Here is a 20,048-nt window from a genome sequence, read left to right as displayed (position 1 = left end):
TTTAACTGGGTTCATTAAGCACTGGGGTGCAAGAATAGGCATGGCTACATGGTGGTAGTAATGTCTGAGTCTTTATTCCAGCTTTGCATTTGCGTGTACTGGGTGTCTGAAAAGTAATAGTGCAAGGAGAAAATAAACAAAAATATGACGATAGTTGTGAATGACATTGCAGTTTCATAGGTGATGGGATAGCATAAGACCTGTAGTTCATCTGATAACATTTGTGGGTTGTGCTCTACAGACAAGTGTATGAGACCAATCCTCACACACTGCAGGAGCTATAGACAGCCATTACCCAGCAACCCTTCATCGAGTGTTTAACAATATGCAGCGTCGTGTGCAAACATGTCTTCAAGCTGGTAAAGGACACTTTCAGCACCTCCTGCAGTGTTCAGTGCATTACCTTAAGACCACCATTTCCAGTGTACAGTTACTTTTCGGACACCTAGTATTTCAGACTTGTGTAAGATTTATGGCCACTCAGGGCAAAATAGAAACAGAAAGAGGGAGGGGACAAGGTGAGTGTTATCAGCACTCACCTTGTCCCTTGCCAATGTCGGAAAGGGGGAATGGAAAAGGGAGAAGGGGCAATCAAGGCATGGTAGTACTGATAGGCTTGATACTAGTATGAAGGCATGCCATGCAGGGTGCCCGGCAATAATGCAGATGTGGTGAAGCAGATCGCATTTGTTTTTCTTTTGCTAGATTACGCTTTCCTTTTTCATTTGGTGCAGACACCCAGTAGCCAGGTTTAATTGTAATAGCCAATAATGCAGCTAGTAAGCAGTTTATTTTACCATAGAACATACATAGAAATTTACGGTGCATCGCCTTCTCATTGTTACATCCGAGTGTTGTTAAAACCAGTAATGCTGTAGGTGGGTTTGACTCGGCTTCTTTCTAACTAAGATGTTCAAATGTGTGTCCCTTCTGCTTTTCTGGTGCAACCCACTTAAAACAATCATTGGTAATAGCAGTTGGAGTTGGCACTTGAATATTGTTCTAAGTGAGTTCGACTGTACTACTGCATTGTTTTTCAACAACATACTGCATTTATCAACAACATTCCATTTTTCGGTCTGCATCGTTCACTAATATACTATACTTTTCATTGTTGTTTACCTAGTTGTTGCAGACCTTTACTTTGCCAAAAGGCAGCGAAACGAGCTCACGTCTGCCTAGCAGCTGGCTTCTTTGATGACTAGGTGTGCATACGATGATTCTTTTTAAATTTTTTATCTATGAACCAAGCATGCAAGACAGATGAGAGCTCCGCTGGAAAGTAGGAACCAAAATATTCAATCTAGCTGTGAAATTTGAACCAAAGGAGAGCAGGCGCTTGCAACATGCACATGACGGGGCCGGTGCGCCACGTTCACGAGCCTGTTATCATGGCAGGCCGACTGCAATAATTGTTGTAACCTTGTACATGTCTGGCCGTAATCAGTTGCCACGCTGGTTTTGACTATGATGTCCTTCAGCTTAGCATGGTTCAATACCCGGCCGCAGTTGTTGCATTTCAATGGGGGAATAGTAATAATATTTAAACTCAAACTCAGACTCAATAAAAAGAAAGATACCATTTGTGTACTGTGGGGTTCTCACACCCATGCTCTTGGGACAAAGGAACGACAACACAGTAGTGCAAACAATCACAAGGGCATTTATTGCACCTTTCATAGATCAATGCCTGCTAGCCCAGTTACTATCCACAAAACATGCCGATGGGCACGCGACAAGTCACGGAAGTCTAACTCACAGCGACCGGATAACAAGCGAATATGTTCGCCCCATGCTGGATCTCAATGCCTGGATATTCGCGCGTACGGTCATGCGAACGGTGGCGCGTTCGCACGAGGCCTCATGAGACGGTCTCGCAGAAGCATGCATCGGCGCACGCGTGGTACGTCCGCGCTGCTTGCCGTCCGCATACCAAAGAGCAAGAGCCTTCCACTATTCGGGTGCCAGTAACACCGCCGTGAGGCAGCGTTAGCAGCGCAACACTCGCGCCATCTCTCGCACTGCGCTTCAACCACTCCGACTGCTGCGAGCATCACGGCAGGCCACGCGGCGAAGCCGGATTACAAGAGACGGGAGCTATGCGGGAAAACAAGATATCAGGGGACGCATGAGAGTCATGCATCCCCACAGTACCTAGGTTTAGGTGCACATTAAAGAACTTCAGGTGGTCAAAATGAATTCAGAATCCCACCCACTCAAAGCATATGATTTCAATGTGTGGTCTTGGCTAGGATAATGCGATTCATATGCCATTCCTTGACCTCGATTTCATAGCGATGCCTCCTGCTCGATTCTGTGCCACTCTTACCATCCCCCGTTCACGGCTGGCTGATCCTGTTGAGAACATGGGGGGAGTGTCACTCTGACCACTTACAAAGCGCGAAAAGGAATAGCATCGGAAATGGCATTGCTGCGAAATCGCTGCCCTTGTCTCATTTTGTTGGCGATCAGTGGTGTTCCACCCAGGTTTGTCAGCTGGACTGTGAACGGTGCATAATAAGAGTGGCATGGAATCTAGCAGAAGGAATCGCTGCATTAAACCGGCCCTAACATAGTCATGTGTCACACGCAGTGCGGATTTTTTGTTTTTAACCTCTCTCTTTCAATTCACACTGATGGCTCGCCGCGTTGTGTGCAGAAAAGCCCGCAGCTGGTGTCGCACCTGTCCCAGCGCAGCAAGGTGGTGCAGGTGTCGTGCGGCCGAGACTTCAGCCTGGCCCTGGACACCCAGGGCAAGCTCTGGGCCTGGGGACAGAACGATGGAGGACAGGTGCACGGCAGTAGTACTTGTTTTTATCACTGCTGTAGTAATTAGAAATAAACTTTCAGATGGTTAAAAGTGGGCTGGAGTGCACTTGGCAGGCACTTCAGAGTCGTGATTGGCAGCTTACTGATGTCCTTGAGAAGTGTACAGTCCACTTGTTCTACCAATACGATCCCACCTTGTTATAACAAACTCGTTTTCAATACAAAAAATTGCTCCGGTGCATTCTATATTTGCTGCAGGCATATATTTGTTGCACGCTGATATCGGTAAGACGTATTTTAGATTTAGTTTGTTATATCCTATAACTTGTTGTATCCATGTTCATTACATTGAAGTTCGACTTACTAACCTCGGGGGCTGGAATACGGAGGATAAAAACTAAATTGAGGAGTTTGGACGCAAGCTCAAACAACACGCTGAGAGACGTGTTGTTCCGCAAATTAATTTTAACCATTGGCATGCGCTATCACAATCTGCGCCTTTGGACCGATGCTAATTTCTAATTGGAAACAACAAAGTCACATTGGTTGCTAATATGGCTTCGTTATAAGCACATATTCATTGCACATGACAACCCATTCTTGAGCTAGTTGGGTGATACGTGGTGAAGGTATTACAGTGCAAGTAAAGGTCACACACAGAAGAGAAGACCCATCACCATGGGTGATTTACTTGCAGTCATTTAGAAGACCAGAAGAAAACATATTATAAAATGCGGTTCATCTAAGCAGAGAAAAAGAATCACAAGACTGCATCTTGCTCCCAAATAGACACACAGAGGTATCACAGGAGTTACATGTACCTTTCACACTCTGATTCACAACCCTTACAGTTTCTTCATTGTACAATCATCAGTTTATTTATTATCTTTTGTTTATCATTCTTTGGCCGTATCTGGCCCTTATGCCAATAAAATCTGGTAATCATCATCATCAAGTATCGCTGACACAATCCATGCCTCTCTACCTGATATGAAGGACCTCTAAAAGTATGCATGCAGTAGTTTCTTTTCTTCTGCCCAGTATACTAATCTCATGAAACTGACGTTCAGACCTGCAAGTGCACTATAAGAATTTCCAGCGAAAAAAACATTAGGAAAGAAATAAGGGGACAGAAAGACACTGTGTCCACTTGCTTCTTTCCTAGTGTTTCTTTCACTGGAAATTCTTATAATGCGCTTCAGACTTCAATTGTGTTGTTTTGAAACTGTGTTCATTTCAATCTATCTTAGTATTACTTAAGACACTGGCTGTCTCATAAAGACAGCAGAAGCGCTTGCATTTGGGCTGGTTGGTTTGTGACTTGAGCAGAAAACAGCGCAAGAGAGCAAGACGAAGGAAGGGGCTGACAATGGTGCTGACAGCAACAGCACTGTTGTTTGTTTCTTTCTTGCATCCTGTTCTTTTTCGCCATTTTCTGCTTAAAGAGAGCAAAGCAACCATCTGTGTCAAGATTTGGGATGCATCCTATGGGTCACACAGGAGAGGGCGTCATTGTTATGATTTGTTGGTGCTTCACAGCTGGCGTGCAAGGTACCAACCGAGGAGAGCTCGGTGCGCCACCTGCGGGTGCTGTCGAGCCGCCTGATCACCATCCGCACCAGCCGCTGCCTCATCACCATTCCCCAGGGGCAACGCACGGGCGAGGTACGCCCCATTGAGGTCACCGCCCTGCCTCCAGAGATCACCCGGCCGCCCCCAGAAGACCTCGAGCAGTCGGTGAGCTTGCGGGGTCATGCGTAGCCTGTCGAGAGTCGGACTTGGGTCTTGTGAGTTCGGAAAAAGAAAGAAGCAGTGTGACAGGTGTTAGCAGAGAATGAGAAGCATAAGGGTAACTGAGGGGTCCCTTTTATTTATTTATTTGTTTTTGTCAGTGGCAACCATATCATGGAAACAGGCATTGAAGCTGGGAAAACATAGACAAAATTAACTGTTCTATTTAAAAGGACACTAATGGAAAATATTAAGCCGTGTTGGGTCGGCAGATTGTTCATCTAGAAATTTATCGTCGTTTTTTGTGTAGCAATGCATGAGTTTGTAGTATAGAAAATTTCCACCAGAGGCCCACTGCTGCTCTCCATTTTGACCCTCCCGAGCCACAACAGACGACTTGCGAAATTGCTAAATTGCTAAATGCTAAATTTCTAGCTATAGGCAAAAACACTTAGTTATTTTCATTTGGTTGCTTAGTGTTTTCTTTCCTCCCTTTCTTTCTTTTTTTCTTTTATTTACATATTTATTCTATTCCAGCAATGTTTTTCCCCCGAGCACCATTTTCTGCTGCTTCTTTTATTATCTCTTTCTGAGAGACGCTAGCCCACTGACCTGCCGCGAAGCAGGCAATGGAGGGGTGCTGTGCACACAGCCGTTGACATTGATCTCGTGCACAGCGCCCCTTTATTCTCAATTCTACACCGTCGCCGCTAACACACCTTTGGTCGTTGCCTCACCCACCCGCCTTACCCTCTCTCCCCTTTAGAAGAACCCTATCTATATTTACTGTGCCGAGGAAAGCATACGTCGGCTTGAAAAAGACAAGTCCACTTGTTGAAACGTTAGCTCCCTTCTTTTTACCTTGTTCTCGTTTTGCTCAACAAACAAGTTGACATTATCCACACGAGGCTTTTCTCTGTGCTGGTCCTGATGCTGCAAGAGGATAGAACAGTCTAAAATAGGTGGTGCCACTTGGATGATTAATTTTCGTCTTTTTAAAGCCTACAAAAGCTCTGTTCTCGCTACAAATGAGGAATTCATTATTACAAAAGCCTTATCTTTCAATCTAGTTCGACCTAACATTTAATTTAGTGTCCATTTATTAAAATGTAGAAATAATAAGGAAAGGGGAAGTAAAAGTGGAAGAATAAACAGCTTGCTGCTGATGGGAGCTGAACCCACAACCCTCGCACGATGTATGCAGTGCTTCATGAATTGAGCAACATCGACTGATGCCCCATGTCCGCTTTCTTGTGTGTGTGCTCAGTAGAACCTCGTTGATAGGATCCCATTTCATACAATTTCCCGGCACCAAGGCTCATAATCAAGAACACAAAAAATCACCCAATGCAGTTGCCCTACTTTTTTACCATACAATATGTTCCCAGAAAACAGGATTTTTTGGCACCAACGTTCAGTTCATCACGGAACTGCAATTATATGATATGTTTTCCAGCCGCTAGATCCCATGCGAACAAGGAAGGGTGCGAGACGAGCGATTGAGAGCAGTAGGTACCTGCCACAGCAGCTTCCCCCCGGTACTCGCCCACCCGTGTAATATGACAATGCTGGCGTGCACTCGGTTTTCTCTTTCGGTACCAACAAATTTCCCCACAAGTTGTCATGCGTTGCATTCACACCTATCACTGCCAACCCTATTGCGATAAGAATCTTCACTTATCTGTTTCGTACTGCGTGTGGTGCATTGCCGTTGCAAAAGTACTGGATCCTTTTAATAGGTGATAACCCAAACACAGCACCGTTCCCTGCTACAAACAGCACAAAGTGAGTGTTATGTTTCCTTCTGGCAGCATCGTATTCTGGCGTTGTCCACCAGCTCGATTTCATTTCGGTTTCCCATCACTATGCAATAGGAAACAACAAAGCACATCGTTGTTGGTGTTGTTGTTTTACTGAGTGGCTGTGGGGCATACCCACAGTCTCGGACTGCTCTATGTGTGTGTCCAGCCGCAACAATTCTCGTTGAGTGGTCACGTCAAAACTTGCCACCAAAACGCCCCACCTGAAGAAGCTATGATGCAGGCCGTATTCGAAGATTGTTAACGCGAACTTGCAGAAGACGCAAGAATGGCAACATGGGTCTTGGGCCACTCTGGCCCCACCAGCTCGGCACATGCGTCTCATACTACAATGATTACTGTATTTACTTGCATAATGATTGCACTTTGTTGTCAAAAAGTTGACGAAAATTCAGGGGTGCAATCATTACGTAGGTTAAATTTACCGCGAAAAGAAAAAAAAAAAAAATTTTTTTTCGTCCCGCATTTGCTGCGGAATGACAACAGGTCAACAAACAGGTAAAACAAAAATGGTGGCCGGTGGAGCAAGCCGAACGTGCCGAACATGATTTTTTTTCTTCTTGCGAGTACATTGCGCGCATTGAAACAGTTTCTTCTGTATCAGTAATGAATAATATCGTTCATATCGGCAAGTCTGTGGCACTAACGTAGCCATGTCCACTTTGAGGGGACAGAAACAGAGATGGGTGCACTTAGCTGCCAGTGACATAGAAACACATGGCAGGCATGTTGCGGAAACTGCGGCATTTGTCTTCACTACTACCCTAATACGGCACATTTCCTCTGTGAGTGGGCGAATATCTTAGCTGTGTTACAAGCGTCGGCATATGAATAGAGTAAACTAACGTATCGGTGCAAACGTGGCTACTATCATTGCCACTCACGATTTTTTGCTTGCCCACAGACGACAAGAATCGAAAGGCGCCTTTTTTATTGTTGTTGTTGAGCACAACCATTATAAAGCCTACAAATAATAAAGCTAAGGCAAGTTTGGTTGTAGCTCTTTTTTTCATGGAAGTGCAGAAAGTGATGAAAGGAATAAAATGGGGCATCTGCATGGTGCATGCAGACTGCTTGGTATGTCTTGAAGAGTCGTTCGCGTAGCATTCCACAGCATTCGACAGATGGTAAGCGCAATCATCATTAGCTAGACTTGGCACACAACATATCGCTGCGGCAAGTTCGGGGTGCGATCATTACACGGGAAAGAAAAAAATCAGATTTTGACGACAAAATTCAGGGGTGCGATCATAATGCAAGTAAATACGGTAGTGCAACACTTTGCATTACATAGATATCAACTACAGTTATGTGTGCTGATTTTTTCAGTGACTTTAGATTGTATGCTTTCCTGGGTAGAGTGTTTTTTCTTGAATTTTCTTTTTCCAAAATTATCAATGTTCTACTGTACTACGTCTAGCCCTGGAAGTGTTAGCCAACACTGATCATAGATATCATAGATACTTGGTGCACGCTTTCAACGGAAGGCATCATGTAGTATGTGGACTTGGGAGCAAGCAAACTGACCAATAAACTCTCGTATGCTATTTCAAGGCATCAAACCCGCAAGTAAAAAAAGTCACAGCTGAACCTCACTACAATAAATCTCGGTTTAACAGCATTTGCAGTTTAGCAAATAATTTTCAATTTGCCAGTCTGAACTGTCGCTGGATTTGACAGTGTCTAGAGTGAGCGTGCTCTTTGATAACTTTGTAAACTTAGTCCTCCTCATGTTTTATTTTTATCAGCAGGGGCGAGCGTATCTGAGAGTTTAAGCGCTTATTACAGATGGCTTTTAATCTCTCTTATTTGTTTCAAGGTGAGCCTTTATGCAGTTTAATAAGAAGATTTAAGAAATCGAGACTCCTTGAAACAGAGTCTTAGCTGTTGGACAGAGAAGAAGGGACACAGCAAAACACTGCAGGCTTTTTACTGTACAGTTAAATCTCGTTAAACCCTAGTTGACCGGAGCTCGGAAACTGGACGGTAGTACTGCTTAACCGAAATAGCACGAGATCGCCCACTTACCTGTCAAAAATGGAACTCTTAGAGAGTGCGATGAAAGGGGAAAAAAAACATGCAGTGTTTATTCACTCTGTGCAACAAAAGTGTTATTTTCATTTGATGCTACAGTGGCCTAGCAGCGACGACAGTGGCCTCAAAATTACTGAAGCTGCGAGCCAGCTTTTCAGCCAGCCCCTTTTCTCGGCAAATATTCGCATAGTGGATTCCTCGGCGTTACGTGTTCTTCGTGCACATGCGTGGTAGCACTACAGAAGTCGCGTGGAGCCGTTTTCATTGTGGGGTGCTGTTCTCGTCGAGATGATTGCCTTCGTGAGGCTGGCGAACTTCTTCCGGGCCTAAATCGCCCGTGCTGTCGCTTTCTGTGTCGTCCTCATCACTGTCGCTAGTCGACACTTAGGCAACGACCGAGGCAACGATGGCGAAAAGTCAAACCTCGTAGCCGACATCTCTTGAGGTCGCAGCAGTGCTGCCGAGCAACTTCTTCGCATTCCAAATACCACACAACGTAGTCAACAGCAGATCCCTGTCGCATGCCAGCGTCGACTGCTTAGTGTCGCGTTCGATAGCACGAACATGGCACGAACAATGTATAATTTTTCTTCTATGCTGAGCACCCGGCGTCTTTTTTTATCCGAGCTTCCGCATGACGCGAGTCCTTGGTTGCACGACGCCACAATGCTCTCTGGCACGGCGCCGAAATGATGTTGTTGATGTGGCTTCACGCGCAAACACAAAGGGCTCTTGGAGGCCGTTGTTCCAATCTCAGAGGCTTGTTGTTCTGCTGGGCCGCCCGGTGGAGACGATGCACCGCTGCGTTTGCGCGACGAAAAGTGGAAACACTACGTGTTAACCGATAAGTACGCCATAAGCTGGTACGGTTTATGCGGATACAAAACATGTTAGCTTCAATGGCCGCTGAGTCGGGGATTTGACTTTACTACTTTTAAAACGAAACTACTGTTTAAGCGGGTACAGTTTAATGAGGTTTTACTGTACAAGTTTATTGAACACAATATACAGTGCAACCCCGGTTATACGTTCCCCGGTGTTGCAACGACCCGGGTTTTACGACGTATTAGCGCAGTCCCGGTGAAGTCACCATAGAAGCAATGCATTAAAAACTCGGTTATCCGACTAAATTTTACACCTCACCCGCTTTATACAACAACCCTCATGAAACGCAGGACGGAACGACGGACGAAAGAAAAGTGCTGCGGGTCTCTTTCCTCGCTCCATCTCACCGCACGACCGGTTCGCTCCGGTGCAGCATTCTTCCCTGCCTCGTCTCATCGTTCGTTTCTCTCTCCCCCACCAGCAACCGCCCGCGAAATAGCGTTGAAATAGCGCCTTTTCTTCTCCGCAATCACTTTCTCCCTCTCTTCTCGGTGGCGTCGCCTCTCGTCGTGTTGGGGAAGCGTTTCTCTCCTTCCAGTTTCCCAGCAGCAGATCGCCGACAAGGTAGCACGAAGAGGCCTAAGATTATTGCACGTGTTCTTCGTCATAATCCTAGCAACCAGCGTTCAGCGGAGGTTTTGAGTTGTGTGGAGCAACACGACGCACAATGTCCCGAAAGCGGACAGTTCTGTCACTCAGCGATAAGCTGAATATTATCGAGGAAGCGGAAAAGCGGCATGGAGCCACCAAAGCCAGCATTGCCTGGGACCTTAAGATACCCGAATCTTCGCCTAAGATGATCCTGGCAAACAAAGCGGTGATATTGCAGAATGCCAGCAAGTTCGGGCTCAATCGGAAAGAGGCAAAAGAAGGACAGCATGAGAAGTTAGAAAAAGTTCTCGTCAAGTGGATGCATCAAGCGCGGAGCTCTGTGATCAACGTTGACGGCGCCATTCTAAAAGAAAAGGTGGAACTTGTGGCGTTGCGTCTGGGCATCGACGACTTTCAGGCATCGAACGGATGGCTGGATCACTTCTGTTTTGTTTGTTTTATTGATTTTTTCTTTCTGTACATCAACAGAAATCGAAGCAAAAGCAAAAGGCTAACAGGAAAAAACGAAACAGAATTGTGTACAGCCACTCCTGCGGAGAAAGCACTTCCGTGGACGTTTCAACAATGAACGAGTGGATGGAGTCACTGCTGGAGATGATTGCTGCGTACAAGCCCTTCGACGTTATCAACCCCGATGAGAGCGGTATTTTTTACCATGGGCAGCCCGAGCAAACCCTTGCGTTTAAGGGTGACAGCTGTCAAGGTGGTAAGCGTAGTAAATAGCGTGTGACGGCACTATTCTGTGCTAACGAGGACCGTTCTGAGAGGCTGCCCGTGCTTGTTGTTAGAAAGTTTGCAAAGTCACGGTGCATTAAGAATGTGAAGGTGCTGCCGTGCAGCTACAACTTCAACAAAAAGGCGTGGGTGACGTCTTCACTCTTCAGCAATTTTTTGCAGCACCTGGATAACAAAATGGGTGCTAAGGCGAGGAAAATATTGCTTTTCGTGGACAATGCGCACCGTGCCACCCACCCGATACGTCCAGCCTGAGGAACATAAAGGTTTTTTTTTTTTTTTACGCCCAATTGCACAAGCCGGCTGCAGCCACTGGATGCCGGCATCATTAAGTGCATCAAGCAAGGGTACCGGAAGCGGTCAGTGCAGCGTCAGCTAGCGGCTATGGAGCGCAGCGTATCTGCAAAAAAAGATCACTGTGCTCAACGCCATGCATTTTATTACCAGTTCGTGGAACGCAGTGTCGCGAAGCACAATCACTAACTCGGTCAAGCACTGTGGCTTTAAGCGAGAGACTGCCTCTTCTGCTGGGGACGCAACAACCTCGATGCCGTTCAAGGCCGATGCAGGCTTCACCGACGACGATTTTGAGGGTTTACACCTTACCACGACTTTTGCCGAGTACGTGGTGGCCAACGACAAAGTTGCGATCTGTGGTGAGGTGTCGCTGGATGACATCGTCGAGGAGGCTTTCGAGGAGGACACCGCTGCGACATCGGATGAGGACAACGACGACGCCACAGATGCCGGGCCTGTGCCTACCACGTTCGCCGAGGTGCTACGGCACATAGACAGCATGCGGAACTTCATCTGTTCAAAGCGATGCCACAGAGGACCTCCTTTTGGACAGTGCCCAACTTGAGTGAAAGCTCTTGGTTCACGGATCAAACAAGGTTCAAAAGAAACTTGCCGACTTTTTTGAATGTTCGCGCCAGCTGGCGGGAATTGCGGCAGTGGGCAGTGGAGTGCTGTAAAGGTTTGTTTGAATGAAGCATGATTGGTACCTATACTGCAGCATTAATTCTTATCACATTTACTTTTTTTGGTAATTTGAGTTTCCAAGCCCTGCAGAGTATGTTAGTAGTTTACATTGAAGTTTCTCATAAATCTGCTGCGCGAAATAAGTAGTATCTTTATAGGCATAATTTATGTATGAATTTCTGCACAGACTAAGGCTGGGGGTAGCGTTTACGCGCGGATACGTGCACCTCATGCGACGCACCGAGTCTCCACACTGTGAGGTGTGCAATGTGCCTGAGACTATAGGTCATGTGCTTTGTGACTGCCTTAAGTACGTGGAAGAGCGTGAAAGGTTGGACAACGACCTTACGCGTCTCGACAGCGCACCGTTGTCGGAGGACGTTATTTTAGGCCCTTGGCCAGATGCTCGATCAAGTTTCAAGGCCATTCAGGCATTACTGAACTTTTTAAAAACTACGGGCTTGGATTGCAGACTTTGAGCATGCCAAATTGCTTGCGATATGTTCTACATCTTCCTTCTATCGTCATCGTCACCCATCATGCACCTCTTCTCTCTTTCTTTCCCTCTTTCCCTTCCCCCAATGCCGAGTAGCTGGCTAGAGGAATATACCTCAGGCCGACCTCTCAGCATTTCGTATCATATAACTTCTCTCTCTCTCTCTCTTTTTGACGCCCGCATTTTACGACATTTTTTCGCGGTTCTGAGAAAGACGTGTAATCGGGGTTGCACTGTAAACAGTTATGCTGGTCATGGGGTCACGTACCTTTCTGTGATGTTGTACACATGTGTGAGGGAAAAACACAATGGGTAAAACACACACACGCATGCACACACATGCACACATACAAACACACAGGAGACCCTTAAGGCGCTCCTGTGTTATTCAGATATGGCTTTTTTTTTTCCGGAAGTGAAACCAATAGAAGGCTGATGAAAGTGCTTTCGTTCTTCAGTATGTGGGATACCTTGACTATTTCTCTAATCATTTGATTATTGTCGCAATGAATAGTGGTTGTGGGGTTAAAGTGAGGCATACGATCGCACCTCACGTGTTGCAATGGTGTTCTGATATGCTGTTGTATCTGAATTTCTTTTTATTTGCTGTGCTACTCTGGGTCATTTACTGTAGACTGTGTGTCATGTGACCATAATTCTTTATAACGCATTATTTCCAATAAACTTGAAAAAGTGTGAGTCAATGATTGCCTCATTCCATCTTTTCTGTCCATTCTCATTCTGCCCTGCATTCAAGCAACAATAAACTGATGATAACTAGCCCAAATTTCTGTATTGCGTAACTTGAGTTGCTTGCTTCTTTTTTCTTTTGCATTGCTTTTCCAAACCTGTCTATGTTAAAAATGCATTTCAGTCATAGTTCATTTTCAGTTTCAGTTCCAGCACATGAAAGTGATGTTTAGCCCTTTTCAGATGTTTTTTTCTTCTTCTTTCAACATTCATTGTGCAGTTGCGACAAAAGGCCTTCCAGAATGCATACCTGAGCCGTTCTACACCTACCTTTGACCTGGGGTCTCTTGATGATCCACCCTATGGACCTGTAGCCCTGCACACTGCCCTGGAGGTTGGTCTTTGCATTGCAATTTCGGTGGGCTTTTAGATATAGACTTCCTAAATGCTATGCAAATGCTGCAGTAGAGTTTACGTGGGTTTCTTCAACAGTGCTTGAACCACCATGGTATTAATGTGAAGCATGGTCGGCCACAAGTGTTTACAGGACATAGGATTTGCGAAGAGGCTGAATTCCTGTGATGCTGGGATGCATAGGCTCGAACTCAAAGGTTCAATCTGGTGTAGTTTTTGTGACTTACACAGTGATCCATTAAGTTAGAAGGGCCATGCTTTAAGAGGAAGCTCTAGCTTGGGCCCAACTCCGACGCGGCCTATTCAAATACATGTAAAACACAAGAACGTTTTTCTGAGATAACCCGTGGATCAATTTTAATGAAATTTGTTGAATTTGAGAGAGAATGTGAAATTCTAGTGACTGTTGGAAGCGGAATTTTGATTTAGGGCTTGAATTTTGTAAAAAAGATTTTCAAATATTCGACCTCTTGAAAAAAATAGAAGCACGAAGTTTACAAATTCATAGCTCTGCATCAAGAACAGATATCGCGGTTCTGTAAACAGCATCCATTAGATCATCCAAAGTGGACAAATGGGATATGTCATTTTACATCTTATGTGAACTCGTTACGTTGGTTACAAGGGTTGTGCAAAAGCTGTATTTCCATATTACAAAATTTTCTTGTGTTCATGTGTAACATATAAATTTTGTCTGCTTTAGATGTACTATTAAGATGCAATTCACAGGATTGTATTATCATTTTTCGTTGTTGAGTTACAGAGTTGTAAACTTGTTAGTTTCGTTTTCCGAAAATGTTAGATTTTTGACAATTTTAATAAAAAATTGAGGACTTAAATAAAAAATTCAATACCTACAGTCACTAGATTTTATGTTTTCTTTTAAATGCAACAAACCTTGTCAAATTTGGTGCAGTGGTTGCCGAGAAAAACGAATTCTCCTTTTACATGTATTTAAATAGGAGCACCCGAGCTAAAGGCTTCCTCTTAACAGAGCAGGAAATCGCATTTTGTAGGAACCTGTGACCTGTAAACATTTGTGGCCAGCTGTGCATATATTTTAATTTCATCCTTACAGCTACAGAATAATGTGTGGATTGTTATATCTTCTCGAAATAAATTTTTTATTGCAAGGTTGTTGCATGAATACATTCAGGTTACACACATTGAAAACAGACATTGAAGTCTAGCAAGCAGACGAAGCCATATTGGGGTAAATTAAAACTCTGGCATTAAGAAAGTAATGTTGTTTGATGAACCATTCAGCAATTTTAACAGCTGATCAAGCAAAGTTACTTTCCAAGTTGCCTTGAATTTAAAATAGTTTAATCAGAGCGACCACTTAAATCTGGGCTGATAACTAGCTGGATTTAGAAGCCAACATTGTGTAGGTAAAATCTCTAAAAAAAATCCATACAGGCTTTGGGGGATGGCTGAAATTACGACAAAAATACCATAAAATGGCTAGCAGTCATCATTTACTTACTACAATGCTAAATTGTGCTCAGCAACAATTATAATTTAGGTCAACATTCCTGTTGGTAGGTAAAGTAAAAGTACACATGAATAAAAAGAAAACAAAAAGGAACACTTAATCTGTGTTCAACTAATGATTCCCGCAGTTGTGCAAGTTCAAATGTCACTCTCTGCCACCTGCAACCAAGCTTGCATGTTGAAGAATCTGCCTTTTGGCAATGTTTTTATTTCAGCCCTAGAAAGAGGAATAATTATGAATTATGAGCCTTGAATGCAAGTATGGTGTTCCCCATCATGCTAGTGAGCTGTGTAGTACTAGGCAAGGTTTGTGTGGAGTTAGACTGTTCAAGCTAGACCCATGAAGCTAAGAATAAGCGTCATATCACTATGTTTTCACAACGAGACAGCATGAGCGGCAGCAGTCCCAAACAACCATGGCAAATGGATGGAACAATATTGAAACTTGTTAGTGGAATTTTCAAGTAACCCAATGAAAACTAGAAGCCTAATGACCCACTTACAATAAGTGGAACTGGTCAGTATGATCTGAATGTACTGGAATGGGCACAGACCTCTTCGAATGAATAAAATGCCATGTGCCAAATATAGTTAAAACAAAAGCATGCACTTATTGAAAGGTGTGTCTCCACGTGTGTCATGTTTTTGTGTCATGCGAGCAAATTTTCTCACTATGCTCACTGCGCACATTATGGCAGACCTGAACAACCAGGCCTTGACGTGCAGGCTTGCCTTCTGGAATTTTCTTGGTCAGTCTTGGCCTCTGTCATTTTTTGTGCATCACTCCAGCACGGTGGTTCTGCTATGAAAAGCCTGAAATTCATGGTGCACTCCTGCAGTTTAGCCTGAACCATGCCTTGCTAATTTTTGTCATACAGCCGTGCAGACACGACCCACAAAAGAAGAAAAATAGAGACAACATGAGTGCTCACTTTCAACAATTTTATTGTTGCAAGTCTATTGTTGCAACAAGTTTATCAGAGGACACGACTATACATCAAGGAAACAAAGAAAGGTTTGGGGAGATCTGGTCAAATTTTACCAACTACACATTATAGATGACTAATAGCTAGTACCAGTATTTGAACTTCTTTCGCTCCTAGCTGTGTCACTGTGCCACAATGTCACATGTTGCAGTGTGGCAGCGGGTGAGAGCTGTACTGCACTTGCTTGACTTCGTGCGAGTCTTGCTCAAGACACGTGTGTCTGTCATAAAACAATAATCACAATCTCACATTATTGGAGCTTCAATCTGTGATTGCAATTCGTCCCCTCTCTGGGTCACACGAGGTTAGTGGAACAGCAGTCACTTGTTGGCACTTTTACAGCAGCTCTGACTAGGTTGCTTTAATGTGGTTGTGTGGAGTGCTCTCTTCAAACCATAGTTTCCTCCAAAAATTATCGGAACGAATCCTGGTGCTATAGTGTCTACAGCAGGTGCGAGCACAGTGTGTGGGAATGATGGTTAGTGCAGGGATTTGCGTAAGCTCCGTCCTTCTGGATTCAAATGACGTTGTGACAGTGTGAAGCGATCATTTTCAACAAAATATTCTGTTATAAATGCAGCAATTTGCATTGTTTATGTATGTGCGCAGTGTTACTGCTTTCTGTGTTGAAAAATCTAGGATAGTCTTTGAAGTATAAGCCAATAATGGCAGATATATGGTAGTAAACAGAGCCACAAACACTATGATTGGACACATTCATGTACTAACCATCATTCCCATGGCGACTGAAAGATGACAGTGCCAGAGTTCCCTATAGCAATTTTAGTAGGAAGCTCTATTCTCCACACAACTTTCCTGGCAATGCGCATGCAGTCATCTCATGTTAACCACATGCAGCTACTCCTGAGATACTAATGGGATGTGCATGCATTCCCACAGCATCAAATAAGCATAAGGTACTACTCCTTTGCTATCAGGGCAAACCGACTCATTTGACTGTGGCAGTGCCTCTTTAATATGCTGGTAAGCCTCCACATTGCCTTGCTGTCTCGCAAATTTTGTTTACCATTCTCGGGGGTCTTCACTCTGGGCTCTGTTAAGGCATTCCGAGGCAGCTACGATCCAACCTCTGTTGTCAACTACTGTCAACGCTTCTCGGACTTCCAGGCCGCTGCGAAGGTCTCGCTGCTCGAGGGACAGTTTGCCCAGGTGAGAGATAATCTGCGTGGAGTCCACTTCAGGGCATTGTGATGTGATGCTCCTTTTCACTGCAACAGCAGCTAAAATCTCAAAACTGGCTTTGCAGTGTCTATTCACCTATCCCTTTCGTTACACTGACGACAATTGTCATAAGGAAGCCATTATGAAGTCATTATTGTTATTGTGCTGTCATCGGGTCACATCTTGTGCTTCACCCTCACCATAGGGGGAAGAAAAAATTCCAGTAGAACCCACCTCGAGATTACTGTCAACGTTAATGCAGTTAGCAATAAAGCAATAAGGTGGCACACTGTATTGCCACCACCAAAATGCACCATGTAGGAGGCGTGTATTGCAGCTGAACTACTCTCTTGTGCCTCCCTCTGGACAGGCTGCGCCATCTAGCAGTGCCACCGCAAAGTCTGTGCATGGCCTCTGAGATGTGTGGTGTGCTGCTCTGTGTGGATACTGAGAACTGTTCCCCACTGCCCGTGTGCGTTCGTTGTGCAGCACTAAATTTCCAGGCTAGTGGAACCAGGATAGGGTGCTTGAGAAACCCATGTGATGGGATTTCAAATTTGTCCAGCACTGGCAAAATTTCAAAGGCGGTGTGAAAGAAGTAAGGTACGGCCATATCCTGTACCTCATTTTGCAAAGTACGTGAAGTTCCTTGAGAATGCTAACTGCATTGAAAACATTGCCCGGCACAGCCACTAGGATTTGAACTAGAGATGTGAGCGGCTGAAAAAAGAACACTGAAAATTTTGCGAAAAGAACAGGTTTCTTTAGTTTCTTTTTTTTCAACCAGGATAAAATTGAAAAAGAAAGAGAAAAGAATACAGAGCTTCCCCGCAGAATTCTTCTGTTGCGATGCGACTCCTTTCGACATATCTAAAAGCTTGGTCAAAAGAAGGAGTTTGGGAGTCTGCGAAGCACCTGGATCCATCCATGCGGTGGCAAGAACTTTGCTTCAACCAACCCTTGAGCCCCCTCATCTGTCGAATACTGCAGATTCCCCCTTGTTCTGCAGCATGTGAAAGAAACTGGTCTGAGTTTGAAAATGTGCACACCAAGCTATGCAACAGGCTCCCAGGGGATCGCAGTCAAATACTTGTATGTGTGCACTCGAACCTCAATGTTCGTAAGGCTTCGTCCGCAGCACAGTGAAGTGTTGGTGCATCATGCGGAAATGAATCAGACACAGATTGATACAAATGACGGTCTTGATGTTTTGATGTGAAATTAATGCCTTGACATGAAATTGGGCCTAGATTTTGAACCCAGAAGCTCTGCTGGAACTTTTGTGATGCAATAATGTAGCAATTTATATCCTCTTCAGTGTTAGAGAAATCAACGTGTCGGGTTTTTCATAGCTCTGTGTGCAAGTGTCCTTTTTTTTCAATTTCTAATATTTTTCTGAAAAAAACTTGAAAGATACCTGTTTTTTTCACTCCCTTCAAAATTTCAAGAAATTTTACATCTCTAATTTAAACTCATGTTCATGCAACAATGTGCAGTTGGGAGCTGGATGCACTAACCACAGTGCTGTTGTGCAGCTTTAGTGTTTGGTAATTTGTCCAAGGTATTGCAGACCGCACAGGCTCTGAGAGTGATTGTGTCTGCTCACATATCTCGGAGATCACAACTGGCAATACCGTAGTGGACGAGGATGACATTGTGTACTCTGTGTGGTGTCGGGACGTGCATCTAGCCGACCAGAGGGTTAGACCTAAGCATCCAGACACCGACACAGACACGAGGAGTAATGTGGAGAAGCCAACTGTGGCCGGGAAAGACAATAGGGCTTCTATTGAGGTCCTTTTTATACTCTTCAGTGCCAATCAGGAGGCAGCATGCTGATGCAGAAAGTTTCACAAACTTCTGCTAAATTTGGCAGATGAATTTTTCAACAAGCACATTGAATTGCCTTGAGGAGGCGTCACCGGAGGTGCCACAGTTTTTACCGAGAAGTTGGCAGTGTCCTGTGCAATAGCCTACGGCTGTTGCTTGTGGGGATCGAGGAGCCTTCCCGCGCCTCATCCCCCAGCTTGCGCATGGTGCTTTGCTCGATCTCCGGGAACTGCTGCCCATGTGACAACATGGCAGACACGGATGGCGCAGTGGAGCTAATTTCCCACACATACCGTAGTTCTCCCTCCCTCCATCAAGTCACCGTGTGAGTACATGTCACCCTGATTGGCCTCCATAGTGGTGGCCATGGGTGCCCTCTCCATACTTCATCGCTCTGGCTGATGTTCACAGGCCTGCAATGAGTCAGTTACATGGGACCTCCTTTCCCGCGACTTTTCGTTCTCGCGCTGCGGATGTGCGTACTGGATTGGTCTTGCAGTGAGTTTTTGCCTGTAAGCGCTGTGACTGTCATACTGTGGTGTATCGACAAACCCATTCTGATTTCTGAGCATTCTCTGCGTCATGTTAGAGAGTCGACGAACCCTGCCGTAGTGCCTTTGTGCGTTGCGTAGTGGAGGAGCATTGTGCCCTTTCTTGTAGGATAAGCGTCGTGCAAACCCACATCTGCACGCTGCAGATGAGTTTGGAGGCAGAGGAATTGCTGAAGTGTGCAGATTTCTGTGGGAGGGGGGTGGGGGTTTATACAGTAGAAGCTCGTTAATATGATCCCCTTTCGTATGATTTCCTGATGCCAATGTTCGTGATCAAGAACAGAAAGAAAGACCCAATACAGTTACGCTTTTTTTTTTAACCGGTTGATATGTTCCCGGAAAACACAATCTTCCGGCACAAACGTTCAGTGCATTGCCAAATTGCGATGGTATGATACGCTTTCTAGCCTCTAAATCCCATATGTAAACAAGAAAGGCACAAGGCACACACGATCGAAAGCAGTAGCGCATACCACGGCAACTTCCCCACACGATTTGCTTGCCCGTCTTGTGTGAAAAGGCTCGCATGCACACATTCCTCTTCAGGTACCAGCAAGCCTTGCAGTTCGTTGCACGTCACCATTCAAAGCTTTCGTTGCCAGCCCTATTGTGATAACCATCTTCACCTACCTGTTTCACAGCGTCTGCACATGTGGCATTGTGTTGTTCGAGCTTGGAAGTGTACCGCACACTTTTAATAGGTGATAACCCAAACGAGCTGCTGTTACTTGCTGTAGCTGGCACAAAGTGAGCATCATGTTTCATCATGTTTTGCTCTGGTGACATTGTATTCTGGCGTTGCCCACCAGCTCAATTTTGTTTTGCTTTCCGGACCAGC

General features: G+C 44.9%; 1 protein-coding gene across 1 annotated transcript in view; it reads left to right on the top strand.

Moving 5' to 3' along the window:
- The window catches only part of LOC126529620 (uncharacterized), a 190,136-nt gene that overhangs the window by 141,658 nt on the left and 28,430 nt on the right, over nt 1-20,048 (top strand). Inside the window, exons 25-28 of the mRNA XM_050177139.2 lie at nt 2,660-2,791; nt 4,309-4,506; nt 13,034-13,147; nt 16,710-16,817. Coding sequence (XP_050033096.1) covers nt 2,660-2,791; nt 4,309-4,506; nt 13,034-13,147; nt 16,710-16,817 — 552 coding nt within the window. The remainder of the gene's footprint in view (nt 1-2,659; nt 2,792-4,308; nt 4,507-13,033; nt 13,148-16,709; nt 16,818-20,048) is intronic.

Source organism: Dermacentor andersoni, chromosome 9 (assembly GCF_023375885.2).
Source record: "Dermacentor andersoni chromosome 9, qqDerAnde1_hic_scaffold, whole genome shotgun sequence".
NCBI classification, from domain to species: Eukaryota; Metazoa; Arthropoda; class Arachnida; order Ixodida; family Ixodidae; genus Dermacentor; species Dermacentor andersoni.
The sequence above is the reverse complement of the archived record's forward strand: the minus strand, read 5'-3'. Positions and strand labels throughout refer to the sequence as shown.